This window comes from Haliotis rufescens, unplaced genomic scaffold, assembly GCF_023055435.1.
Source record: "Haliotis rufescens isolate VD_foot unplaced genomic scaffold, xgHalRufe1.0.p SCAF_10, whole genome shotgun sequence".
NCBI classification, from domain to species: domain Eukaryota; kingdom Metazoa; phylum Mollusca; class Gastropoda; order Lepetellida; family Haliotidae; genus Haliotis; species Haliotis rufescens.
Window position 1 is genome coordinate 39,531,958 of NW_025963780.1, and position 14,868 is coordinate 39,546,825.

Consider the following 14,868-nt stretch of genomic DNA (forward strand, 5'->3'; position numbering starts at 1 on the left):
GAAGTAACGCTTCTGTATTTATCCCCAGGGGCTCCTCCAGGAATGTGGAAGTAGTTCGTCAGTGTTTACGTCATTACAAGTGCACGGTCTCGTCAAAAACATATGAAAGTCAAATTGTGTCGTTCATACTCTTATGAACGTCAATTTCGCGGTCATGTGACCGACCTCTCGTCCATTTCTTAATCGGAACGAACATGACCTATTTCATCAGATCCTTGTATTACTCCATGGGAGATAACGCCAATTTTCATTCTTCATGATTAAAGGATTATTTTGATTACTTTTGATTTAAATGATCAACTTAAATTTTGATTTCACATAAAAATACATAACATTGATAATGTTAAACCCTGAACTTACCTACGTCACATTTCTGATAGGTGGAAACGCACCGTTTGTCGAAGGCCAGGACACCAACATTTTCAAATATCATATATTCAATTTATATACCGGACTTTTTTGTGTAGTCAGGTTCAGTGAACAACATACTACCTGTGCGTTTCTTTTTGTGAAGAGTGTATTCGCGCTTGGGAATCCCCATGGGTTCCCCCAGGAATGTGGAAGTAGTCCGTCAGTGTTTACATGTACGTCATTTCAAGAACATGGTCTCGTAAATAACGTAGGAACGTCAAATTGTGTCGTCAAAATGTGAACGTCAATTTCGCGGACATGGGACCGACCTCTCGTCTAATGGAAAAGCTGCATATCGTGTAAACTACAAATAATCGTTTTATAGAGAAACGGAAATGCCTCAAAGGGACATTGTCACAATAGAACTTACCTACTTCTTAATCGGGAACGACTATAACATATTAATTTCATCAGATCCTTGTATTACTCCAAGGGAGATAACGCCAATTTTCATTGTACATAATTAAAGGATTATCTTAATTACTTTTGATATTAAAGGATCAATTCAATTTTGATTGCACATTAAACTACATTACGTTGATGATGTTAAACCCTGAACTTACCCTCGTCACATTTCTGATTGGTGGAAACTCGCCATCCAGGGCAGCAGAAAAAGACAGTCCGATAGGCCGGCACTTTGTACCACTTATAATAGCAGCATCTGAAGAGACATGAGGTGAGGTTAACTGGGGTTTAACGTGGCGTTCATAATAAGATCACTTACCTTGAGATCAGCACGGACGTATGTTTGGCTGTTTGTTTCAGTCCGGAATTATAGGCTTAATAGTGCTAGCCCACTGAGATACTATGTCGTAGTTCACCATGGATACCCCACTCAGACACATTATACTGACTTCCAGCCATTACCGAGCAGGGTAGCATTAAGTACCATATTTAACGTATTTTGATATGACGCAAAAGAGAGACATGGATGTACCATTGATATACCGGTTGTTATAATAGGTGTTTAAAATAAGATGTTGTATGTAATTCCCTGCCTCAACATAATTATCATTGTTATGCATGGTAAATCCACGAGAAAACTGTTTCACAAATTACTTCAAGACAAACATAAGATCTTTAACTTTTATCATATGATTAGTAGACTTCTCGATGGGAGAAAGCCAACGGAGAAAACGATGTCCGTTTTGATCATATACGGATAAAGATGCAAATATGAAAGGTGAGGTAGGTACTACTTTTAGTGTTTACAAACAAAATGGCGCCGCCCTTGTCAATCGGCGATAGAGTCAGAATTAACCATCGTGAATCTGGAGAAACTACCGGGATAATTGTGATCATTATCAAAACAGTAGTCTACGATACTGAAAATAAGTATATAACTAGGACGTAGCTGAGGACATTTACAAGTTATGGCATTTTTTTAGATATGAATAGCGAAACAATTTAGGAAGGACACTAGCTCAGTGGGATCCGTTTCCATATCTGTGTTTAGAGACCTCTGCGGCTTGAATCCTTTTCCCCCAATTTGAGACAGTTGGATTTGGCCGAAATATGCCCGAATTGTTACCTTGGTTCATTATATCGCAGTGTGTACATCTGACTTTGCACTTCGTAACGTTGTGACAGCACAGAGAGACTTAACTATCGTGACGTCTCATAGACTAGGGTAAAGGGTAGTTGCTCTTGCGGGCGGAGCTCAGGAATGCCGCGAAAGGCAAGTTGAAACAATATGTGTAGGCAGTTGTTATTTAGCCTCCAGATCTATGTAGATACGCTAAGAAACAGGTTACAGTTGGAACTATATTGACTGTTGTATATACTGTTCTGTACTGTACTGTACTGAAGTATATATACATTCTTTTGCGCACATTCCAGGAAACTTTGTAATGTTTAAATCGTGTTTAGATAGTGTTGATAGAGATGAGAACAGGAGTTTCGCGACAGAATTATGAATGACTAATTATAAAGAGGTTCTCACTATTGTGTGTTTGGGGATGGTATATATCCTGAATTAGAAATAAACACTATGTATTTAGGTCGCTGGGGCAAGCTTTATACAATGTTTATTCCTAATACAGGATATTTACCATCCCAAAACACACTCGCGTTAACCTCTAGTAAAGTTGCGTCATTGGAATTGACATCACGTGTTTTCTAGTCATATATTTAACGAAAGACTGTACTTACGCTCTCCATGTTCTGTACGCACACCGATACTCCCACCTGTACGAGCAGATTCTTTGTGAACATACATTCCTGCAAGGACAGATATGTTCGTTAAACAAAATGGCAACGTGGTCGAAATCCGTAGAAATCCAAAGGAAAGCAATATTCATAAAACGAAGACATCAGGACAATCGACAAATAACCGCAATAAAGGAATGCTAACATGCAGAAAAAGAAAGTGACGCGTCCAAAGCTCACGGGTAAACAGGTAGGTGAAACAGTTCCTTTCCGAAATCCAACAAGAATAAGTGGAACATGTAGGAACCGTGGACAAAGCCCTTGTGTTTAATATATGAAGTAAACAAAGGTATTAAACTCTAATTAAGTGTGCTTGCAATAAATGATGTAAAACATGTCAGTAGTAAAAACACAATACCTTGTACTGTCAGCACCTTTTTTTAATGTGACAACTTGTGTTGAGGTCACTGTAAAGCCCATGTAGAAGTAGCAATAAAGCCGAAAACACACCATTGAGGCATGGATTTCGGTATTTGGCGAAACTAGGAGGTAGAGAAATAATTACAACCTTTTGTCTTTTACCTTCTTAAAAATATGTATGTATAAAATTTAATCTTCAGAAATTTACAGAAATTAATTTGAATTTTGAATTTTGAATTTGCAAATGCTTCTATTTAAACAAATCACCACCACACAATTATGGTCGATATATATTTATCGTATTAAGGCCTCGTATTTAAGTTGAAATCGCAATATATATGTGATAAGTAAGCTGACATCCTCCGTTGTCACCACATCAAGGTATGTCAAGGTCACTAGAGGTTACATTTTGAAGAAAGGTTACAAGTGGAAGGACATTTCGGATTAATAGTAAATAGTTTTATTCGGAAGGTGTTATGATGGTTTTGAGACCTATTATTACCACTCGCCATCTTTGCCACAAGTAATGTGTTGGCAGATGACAGGATGGCAATTAAGGTGAAGGTTACTCGGTGTGAAGTCCCTAAACATCAATACAGTAAACTACGTTTATAACGAACACGCTTATAACGAACTGACGGATATAACGAACTTACTTTTTTGTCCCGACAATTTGCTGTAGTTATGCTGTATATATGCTTATAACGAACTACAGTTATAACGAACTAAAATTAGTGGTCCCTTTGAGTTTGTTATAACAGACAGAAAGTCCAATGCATCTAACTACCTTAATAACAAAGCACTTCCAGTTAAATAATATATCCTCCTGTATTCTGTTTCAAAGATTTACTGCACTGGGAATTGTTATATCAGAAGCGAGTGTTGTAACTTTATTTTTAAGGTGATAGTCAGTGACTGCAAATGATAGAAGCGCTGGTAAAATGTCACGTGAAGTTCGTTTCCAGAATTTAGAAGCATACATCCGCAGCGTTTAAATTTGAATTATCGCCCCAAGTTGTTGTTGACAAAGATGGGAGGCTTGATCGTTTGAAAAGCTTCGGAAAGGGACAATATGTACACTGAGTGGAAAAGAAACTATTTCTCTTATCATATGTTTGGTTTTCAATTGAAAATATGTTAAATTAACGATATTATTTGTTAAACCAAATGAAAATATATAAATTCACAAGTGTGGTAACCTGATCAGTACAAATAACACAAAGGGGCGTAAATATTGATGAAGTATTGGCAAATTATCTCTGGAACTTAATATTTTATCTCTGAAAAAATTGTTGAAAATAATTTGTTGATCTATCGTTGTTTTACTTCATGCTTAAAATGATTCAAGGTCTTTGCTTTTTTCAAATTAAATTTACACTTACAAACGAAGCAATAGCAAGTAACAGAATGAGATCAAATACTTGATCAGTCATGATAATTTCCCTTATTCCAAATAATACAAACTGATGATAATCCAATTACAAATATTAAAAACAGAAGAGCCGTTGCCTGTTACCCAAGTCAGAAGATCTTTCCAAACATATCTGAACAAAGCGACATTCACAGAAAACGTAAAATATTTCCTTCATTAGCAAGACAAAACAAAGCGCAATGATCATCATCTGACATTTTAATCTTAAGTAAAAACAAATGTGTTCATATGTGTGCAGTAATCAATCGTGCAACCATCTTAGTTTGGTGCGCCGGCCTTGGTTAACGTTATAAGTAATGGTTTGTCCGAAATTTGGGCTCATACGAGATTAATATCATTTGTAAAGGTACAGTTGTTCCATCTAAGTTGTGATTTTGACAAGTTTTGTAAGTTAGTAGAGTGGAATTGTATTTTTATATCAAAACTGACTACAGCTTGCCAATATGGATTGGAACCATTTTCTATATTACTATTATAAAACAAACTTTCAGAAACAAATTCCTATAATGTCACTTAACACCAGAGATGCAAAGGCACAATAAGCACTCATCTCAAAACCGTATTATCCGTCCGTCCCTTTTCCAGTTGCCTATGACCTATCATAGGCATTGTGACATTAGAAAGGTTTAGAGTATAAATAAAACATTGTGTCGAAGGACGATCACAACAATTATCGCTGCGTCTTCTTCCGACCTTGAACTTCTTGTGATAAATTGACCAAGTGGACAGGCGTTAAAAATATGGTCCTCATGTCAACCGATGTAATCTTGTGTGGTATCTTTTCGTGCTCGAAGCTAATCAGATGATGAAGCTTGACGGTAATTACATCCAATTTCAAAAACAGATGAACAAACTGCTGACGAGTATAAAATCACACAGCCAACATGATATAAAAGAGAACATAACTTGGTAAGTCGATCGCCTCGCGGGTTCCCCTCACCTACACTGCACCAAGTTTGAAGCTAGATTTTCCACTTAATGTCGATCGATGTTTCAAACTTGGTGATGGCGCGAACTACAGGGAACTGACCGTCTCTTATCATAAGCCAACACGTAATACTGTCTAATCCAGACAAACCGGTCATTCGCATGAGACGCGTTCTGTTGAATAAGACTACATTGAAAGCGATATACCAGTATTAAGCATGTATAAATCACACAGCATTTGTTTGATGGAATCACACCGACCTATTATGAAGTATTCACAGTCGTATCGCAGCGTGCATGAACTCAAAAGAAGCGACAACAACATAGCATATAATCTCGGGTGGCGAGGTGAAATGGAGTTTAACGTCGCGTCCAAGATTATTGCACTTATGTAGCGACATGCATGTATGTACACATATCGAGACATTGCAGAATGATCTGGTGTGAATATTGTGTAAATTCCGATGTATGAGCCATCATTGGAATATGAAACAGCTGTCTTATAGAAATATCGATACAGCCGTACAGAAGTGTAACAAATGTAATCATGATGCTGTTAAACATGAACATCACTTCCTGTTAGAAAGTCAGTATTCTATATCATACAGAAAGCAGAACGATTTTTCATCCCAGTGTTCATATGGAACTACCTTAAACGAGGTGTGTGTGTGTGTCTGTGTGTGTCTGTCTGTGTGTGTGTCTGTCTGTGTGTGTGTCTGTCTGTGTGTGTGTCTGTGTGTGTGTGTGTGTGTGTGTCTGTGTGTGTGTGTGTGTCTGTGTGTGTCTGTCTGTCTGTGTGTCTGTCTGTCTGTGTGTGTGTATGTCTGTGTGTCTGTCTGTGTGTCTGTCTGTCTGTGTGTGTCTGTGTGTGTCTGTGTGTGTCTGTGTGTCTGTGTGTGTGTGTGAGTGTGTGATGAATAGGACATCTGGTGGAGTTGATCCCATCCCATCCAATGCACAGGAAGAACACATGCCATTTGATGCAAGTAATAAATCCGCTTCAGTGCAGAGAAAACACCCCCTTCAGTGCGGGAATAAAGTTAATGGTTTCAGTTGATGAATACTATGTAAAATCAGGTTAATGTTTGTTAAAGATTGTTGCACTTACATAACAACTTGAGATGAACAAGAATAATGTCTGATAGTGTTATACATTTCATGATCGACTATCTTCACTAGTACAATAGCGCCACTGAGGACACAAATGTACAATACAGTTAACAATTTGAAGTAAACCATGTACTTTTATATCTAATAGCGCGTCATTGAGGACACAAATGTACAATAAAGTTAACAGTTTACAGTACACCATGTACCTTTATGGCTAATAGCGCGTCATTGAGGACACAAATGTATAATAAAGTTAACAGTTTACAGTATACCATGTACCTTTATGGCTAATAGCGCGTCCTTGAGGACACAAATGTACAATACAGTTAACAATTTACAGCAAACAATGTATCTTTATGGGTAAAAGCGCCACTAAGACACAAATGTACAATGCAGTTAACAATTTACACCATACCATGTATCTTTATGGGTAAAAGCGCCACTAAGACACAAATGTACAATGCAGTTGACACTTTACAGCATACCATGTACCTTCATGGGTAAAAGCGCCACTAAGACACAAATGTACAATGCAGTTGACACTTTACACCATACCATGTACCTTTATGGGTAAAAGCGCCACTAAGACACAAATGTACAATGCAGTTAACAATTTACACCATACCATGTATCTTTATGGGTAAAAGCGCCACTAAGACACAAATGTACAATGCAGTTAACAATTTACACCATACCATGTACCTTTATGGGTAAAAGCCCCACTAAGACACAAATGTACAATGCAGTTGACAATTTACAGCATACCACGTACCTTTATGGGTAATAGCGCCACTAAGACACAAATGTACAATGCAGTTGACAATTTACAGCATACCACGTACCTTTATGGGTAATAGCGCCACTGAGGACAGTACTGATACAGCATGGAACACCAATGTACAGGGGCAACAATGTACAGTTTGTTATAAACACGTCACAGAGAGCAATAAGCAACATAAATGTATAGCATTGTCAACGATGTGCAGTATAACCTGTACTTATTTGGCTTAGCCTGGGGCAATATCAACCTATCTGAAGGCTACTTGTACCACGACATACCATGTAATGCCCTGAAAACGACCCCCAAAGCCCAACCCCAAACCCCCAACCCCAACACAATTAGTAGTACAAGTACCAGTATTGGCGAGTACAAGCAGCGTTACACACACACGCACCTGTGCATCACACGCGATGAAGCGTAATAAAATCGCATTTCTTGTCACTGTAAAAGTACTGAGCGGCAACACAGTGGTTTTATGAGACGCATAAATGTGACATAACAGATCAAACCATGGGCAAATCTAGGAAACTAACTGTTCACACAAAACATATAGCATATGAAGCTGCACGGAATATATCTCGACATTGGGTTCGGTGTCTTATTATAAGTACAATACCCTACACTCGACAGCAGTATCCATATGTCATCTTGAAATAACCAACACAATGTCAATATAGGCATTATATAGTTATCGACACGCTTAAAATGTCACACATACATCAATAGGGCGCATTATAATTTGTGGGGCGGTAGGGTAGCATAGTGGTAAAAGCGTTCGCTCGTATTGCAGGAGGCCTCGGTTCGATTTCATATATGCGTAAATGTGTGAAGCACACTTCTAGTGTCCCCGCGTGATATTTCTGGAATGTATCTAAAACGGCGTTAAATCATTCTCACTCACTTACTTAGTTACTCACTCATTATGATTAGTATTGAATGAATCGCGTGTGTAAAAATAATCCCTGGAATGATTATGACAAAAGGAATGTATATCAAATGTCGAGGTAGGAGATTATACCGCTCAGAATGCGATCGTTCAAGCACAGCAGAGAAAACAATCCTATATGTATAGCTCTATTGAAACCGTAATATACTTCCTCATTCCTCTTCCCTAAAGCACACCGTGAGTTTTAATACTTGCAACTCGTTGGTTTCAAGTATAATCTAATTTAATGCGAATATTACTAACATATAGTATATCCACAATATCATGATAATACAAATAGTCACTCATCCCACTCATGTATGCAATTGTTGTTACTGTTAATCCCCGCCAATGTATGCAATTGTTGTTACTGTTAATCCCGCCCAGGTATGCTATTGTTGTTACTGTTAATCCCACCCATGCATGCTGTTGTTGTTACTGTAAATCCCGCCAATGTATGCTATTGTTGTTACTGTTAATCCCGCCCATGTATGTTATTGTTGTTACTGTTAATCCCGCCCATTTATGTTTTGTTGTTACTGTTAATCCCGCCCATGTATGCTATTGTTGTTACTGTTAATCCCGCCAATGTATGTTATTGTTGTAAGTGTTAATCGCGCCCATGTATGCTATTGTTGTTACTGTTAATCCCGCCATTGTATGCTGTTGTTGTTAATGTTAATCCCGCCCATGTATGCTATTGTTGTTACTGTTAATCCCGCCCATGTATGCTGTTGTTGTTACTGTTAATCCCGCCCATGTATGCTGTTGTTGTTACTGTTAATCCCGCCCATGTATGTTGTTGTTACTGTTAATCCCGCCCATGTATGTTGTTGTTGTTACTTTTAATCCCGCCCATGTATGCTGTTGTTACCGTTAATCCCGCCCATGTATGCTGTTGTTACTGTTAATCCCGCCCATGTATGTTGTTGTTGTTACTTTTAATCCCGCCCATGTATGTTGTTGTTGTTACTGTTAATCCCGCCCATGTATGTTGTTGTTACTGTTAATCCCGCCCATGTATGTTGTTGTTGTTACTGTTAATCCCGCCCATGTATGCTGTTGTTACTGTTAATCCCGCCCATGTATGTTATTGTTGTTACTGTTAATCCCGCCCATGTATGTTGTTGTTGTTACTGTTAATCCCGCCCATGTATGTTGTTGTTGTTACTGTTAATCCCGCCCATGTATGTTGTTGGTACTGTTAATCCCGCCCATTTATGCTGTTGTTATTACTGTTCTCCCGCCCATGCATGCTGTTGTTGTTACTGTTAATCCCGCCCATCGATGCTATTGTTGTTACTGATAATCCCGCCAAAGTATGCTGTTGTTGTTACTGTTAATCCCGCCTATGTATGCTATTGTTGTTACTGTTAATCCCGCCCATGTATGTTGTTGTTGTTACTGTTAATCCCGCCCATGTATGCAATTGTTGTTACTGTTAATCCCCGCCCATGTACGCTGTTGTTGTTTCTGTAAATCCTGCCAATGTATGCAATTGTTGTAACTGTTAATCACGCCCATGTATGCTGTTGTTGTTTCTGTAAATCCCGCCCATGTATGCAATTGTTGTAACTGTTAATCACGCCCATGTATGCTGTTGTTGTTACTGTTAATCCCGCCCAGGTATGCTGTTGTTGTTACTGTTAATCCGCCCATGTATGCAATTGTTGTTACTGTTAATCACGCCCATGTATGCTGTTGTTGTTTCTGTGAATCCCGCCCATGTATGCAATTGTTGTAACTGTTAATCACGCCCATGTATGCTGTTGTTGTTTCTGTAAATCCTGCCAATGTATGCAATTGTTGTTACTGTTAATCACGCCCATGTATGCTGTTGTTGTTACTGTTAATCCCTCCCGTGTATGCTGTTGTTGTTACTGTTAATCCGCCCATGTATGCAATTGTTGTTACTGTTAATCACGCCCATGTATGCTGTTGTTGTTTCTGTAAATCCCGCCCATGTATGCAATTGTTGTAACTGTTAATCACGCCCATGTATGCTGTTGTTGTTACTGTTAATCCCTCCCGTGTATGCTGTTGTTGTTACTGTTAATCCGCCCATGTATGCTATTGTTGTTACTGTTAATCCCGCCCATGTATGTTGTTGTTGTTACTGTTAATCCCGCCCATGTATGTTGTTGTTGTTACTGTTAATCCCGCCCATGTATGTTGTTGTTACTGTTAATCCCGCCCATTTATGCTGTTGTTATTACTGTTCTCCCGCCTTATGCATGCTGTTGTTGTTACTGTTAATCCCGCCCATCGATGCTATTGTTGTTACTGATAATCCCGCCAAAGTATGCTGTTGTTGTTACTGTTAATCCCGCCTATGTATGCTATAATTGTTACTGTTAATCCCGCCCATGTATGTTGTTGTTGTTACTGTTAATCCCGCCCATGTATGCTGTTGTTGTTACTGTTAATCCGCCCATGTATGCAATTGTTGTTACTGTTAATCCCCGCCCATGTACGCTGTTGTTGTTTCTGTAAATCCTGCCAATGTATGCCATTGTTGTAACTGTTAATCACGCCCATGTAAGCTGTTGTTGTTACTGTTAATCCCTCCCGTGTATGCTGTTGTTGTTACTGTTAATCCGCCCATGTATGCTATTGTTGTTACTGTTAATCCCGCCCATGTATGTTGCTGTTGTTGTTACTGTTCATCCCACCCATGTATGCTATTGTTGTTACTGTTAATCCCGCCATTGTATGCTGTTGTTGTTACTGTTAATCCCGCCCATGTATGCTATTGTTGTTACTGTTAATCCCGCCCATGTATGCTGTTGTTGTTACTTTTAATCCCGCCCATGTATGCTGTTGTTGTTACTGTTAATCCCGCCCATGTATGTTGTTGTTACTGTTAATCCCGCCCATTTATGCTATTGTTGTTACTGTTAATCCCGCCCATGTATGCAATTGTTGTTCCTGTTAATCCCGCCCATGTATGCTATTGTTGTTACTGTTAATCCCGCCAAAGTATGCTGTTGTTGTTACTGTTAATCCCGCCCATCGATGCTATTGTTGTTACTGTTAATCACGCCCATGTATGCTGTTGTTGTTACTGTTAATCCCGCCCATGTATGCTGTTTTTGTTACTGTTAATCCCGCCCATGTATGCTGTTGTTGTTACTGTTAATCCCGCCCATGTATGCAATTGTTGTTACTGTTAATCCCGCCCATGTATGTTTTTGTTACTGTTAATCCCGCCCCTTTATGCTGTTGTTACTGTTAATCCCGCCCATGTATGTTGTTGTTACTGTTAATCACGCCCATGTATGCTGTTGTTACTGTTAATCCCGCCCATGTATGTTGTTGTTGTTACTTGTAATCCCGCCCATGTATGCAATTGTTGTTACTGTTAATCCCGCCCATGTATGTTGTTGTTACTGTTAATCCCGCCCCTTTATGCTGTTGTTACTGTTAATCCCGCCCATGTATGTTGTTGTTGTTACTGTTAATCCCGCCCATGTATGTTGTTGTTACTGATAATCCCGCCAAAGTATGCTGTTGTTGTTACTGTTAATCCCGCCTATGTATGCTATTGTTGTTACTGTTAATCCCGCCCATGTATGTTGTTGTTGTTACTTTTAATCCCGCCCATGCATGCAATTGTTGTAACTGTTAATCCCCGCCCATGTATGCTGTTGTTGCTTCTGTAAATCCTGCCAATGTATGCTGTTGGTGTTACTGTTAATCCCGCCCATGTATGCTATTGTTGTTACTGTTAATCCCTCCCGTGTATGCTGTTGTTGTTACTGTTAATCCGCCCATGTATGTTGTTGTTGTTACTGTTAATCCCGCCCATGTATGTTGTTGTTGTTACTGTTAATCCCGCCCATGTATGCTATTGTTGTTACTCTTAATCCCGCCCATGTATGTTGCTGTTGTTGTTACTGTTAATCCCGCCCATTTATGCTGTTGTTGTTACCGTAAATCCCGCCCATGCATGCTGTTGTTGTTACTGTTAATCAGGCCCATGCATGCTATTGTTGTTATTGTTAATCCCGCCCATGTATGCTGTTGTTTTTACTGTTAATCCCGCCCATGTATGCAATTGTTGTTACTGTTAATCCCGCCCATGTATGCAATTGTTGTTACTGTTAATCCCCGCCCATGTATGCTGTTGTTGTTACTGTAAATCCCTCCCATGTATGTCATTGTTGTAACTGTTAATCCCGCCCATGTATGCTATTGTTGTTACTGTTAATCCCGCCCATGAAAGCTGTTGTTGTAACTGTTAATCCCGCCCATATATGCTAGTCACTCATCCCACTCATGTATGCAATTGTTGTTACTGTTAATCCCGCCCATGTATGCTTTTGTTGTAACTGTTAATCCCGCCCATGTATGCTATTGTTGTTACTGTTAATCCTCTACCGTTAATCCTCCACCTACTATATATATTCTGTACGTTGTCCCTCATTCAGTCCTGCTTGACAACGGTATAAGGATCTATACCGAAACGTCGCTTTTTACAGTATTAAAGAAGTTGTTATCCATACAATTGTGTCTACCTTGTCACAAAGTCACTAATGTGTGTTCAGACAAACACTGACCAATACTGACTACATGAGTAAGTCCTTATCCACATATCCAGTCCTGATTACATTTGTGTGTCCTCATCTACACTATATGTCGTGGGGTCGTCATATGGTCACATGTGTAATAGTTAATTCAGCTGCCAGCCACATACAGAGGCAGTCAGTGATATCAAGTTACTGATCGTATACGAATATATCACTGTCACAAGACAAGCGTCATATATAAAAGTAAAATAGACGAATTATAATCCCCACTTATTCATAAACCTAGCTAGTCACGATTATTCACGTTTCATAAAAAGGGAACGAGCAAATGTGCACCAAACGATCATTTACTTTTGAACACGCAGTCTATCTTTAGTTGAAGTATGGCGCCTAACTTGCATTGTGTGGAAACTTGACTCGATAACACATGCACATTAGAGGTATGAGAAGGGACATTAATAGGTTGTAGTCGTTGGGTGTTTGTCCTATAAACAAGGACTGCAAAGAGTTGTTGTAGAAATAAGTAGGGTAGTTAAGTACTTAGCGAACAATAGAATTTCTGACAATGCGTGCTGTGTCATATACACGAACCAAATCATTTTCCATTGAACTTAAGCCCATTTTTCTCAATATCTTCCAACATTATTTCAAATGGATTTCTTTTTTAATAAAATAAATATTTTTTAACAAAACACGACTTTAGTTTTGGGGTAAAATGTTATTATAGTCTGATTTTCTCAAGGCAGGTCTTGTGCTTGAATGATACAGTAAAGCGTTGGGATGACCAATGGTTACTTACCCGCTCCATTGGATGCTCAGGTCGATCAATCCCGCCAGAATCAGCAGCTGAAGGATGTAGTTTGTCTTCATGCTGGACACAAAGTAGAACCAGCTCCAGCTAACTCTGTTCTTGGTACCAGGATGTATATTGCGCAGTATATCTACACCGACTGTAGGCTCCTACCCGTGCACAGGTAGGCTATACGGGACAGACAAGGAAGTAATATTCAGTGTCGCATAATCAGCGTGCGCATCTACTCAGTGCTTCACACTGTCATGCATCGATGCCAGAACACTAGCTGCGGCTGTCTCAGGGCACACAGTTTTCACATGTGAGGGGTTTCATGGTTGTGGGGTTGGGGATAGGATGCTGATAGGAATTTGGGGGATTAGCTTGGGGAATAACATTGGTGGATTGGGGGATTTTGTTCTCCTCCCCATGGGGCTTGACAAATGTTCTCAGATCGACGTAAATTAACAATACCGTAATAACAGAGATGCATATGAGCGTACAAGTGCATGGAGCTACAATATATTGTACTTACATGGATGTATACCATACCATACTTACATGGATGTGTACTATACCATACTTACAGGGATATATACTACGCCATACTTTCATGGATGTGTACAGTGTACTTAAATTTACAGACCGATTCCTTGGTCTACTGGCAAATCGCCTGTCGGAGGGCGGAAGGTCCGGGGTTCGATCCGCGGCGGCGTCATACAAAAAGACGTTAAGAGATGGTACTTGTTGTCACCCTGTTTGGCGCTCGTTATTAAGGGGCTAAAACAAAGACTGGTCGGCTGGGAGTCAGTATACTGTGTCTGAGTGGGGTATTCATGTTAAACTGCGGCATGGTATCTCAGTGAGCTAGCACTATAAATCGGCATGAGTCCGGGCTAGTACAAGCAGCCACACACACAATAAGTGCAATAATCTTGGACGCGACGCTTAACCCCATTTATCCTCACCTTAAATTTATATATAATATGCTGTACTTATAGGGACATACACTGGGGTTTTATTACGGTTTATACTATAATGTACATATATTTTGCCTTTTACTCCCAAATGATTGTTCTCGGTGAATAATGTTCTCTGACGTGGGCGTGTTTATTTAATTGAATTGGGTCAATGTTCCTGCTGGCGGACTGAAGTTCCCCAGTTGAGTGGCACTAATCTATTCTGAGTCAACTACAAAATAATTTCTTTTACTTTTTTCTTCACTTACAAGCAGCAGAATTTCTGCACTTGTAAACGTCAGCCGTAATTAAAAAATAGCATAGCGATGTTAGTGTGACCAGTCGTCTCACTGGATTTTTCCGCCCACTTATTTGGTTTGTTTACAGGACTCCGTCGCGTGGCAGGAGTACTGCTCCGTGTCACTAGGCAACAAAC

General features: G+C 39.4%; 1 protein-coding gene across 1 annotated transcript in view; it reads right to left on the bottom strand.

Moving 5' to 3' along the window:
- The window catches only part of LOC124142643, a 34,444-nt gene extending 20,753 nt beyond the window's left edge, over window positions 1-13,691 (bottom strand). Inside the window, exons 1-3 of the mRNA XM_048390451.1 lie at window positions 13,483-13,691; window positions 2,563-2,631; window positions 975-1,072 (exon numbers count right to left, since the gene is read on the bottom strand). Coding sequence (XP_048246408.1) covers window positions 975-1,072; window positions 2,563-2,631; window positions 13,483-13,553 — 238 coding nt within the window. The 5' untranslated portion in view covers window positions 13,554-13,691. The remainder of the gene's footprint in view (window positions 1-974; window positions 1,073-2,562; window positions 2,632-13,482) is intronic.
- Window positions 13,692-14,868: the final 1,177 nt, after the last annotated feature.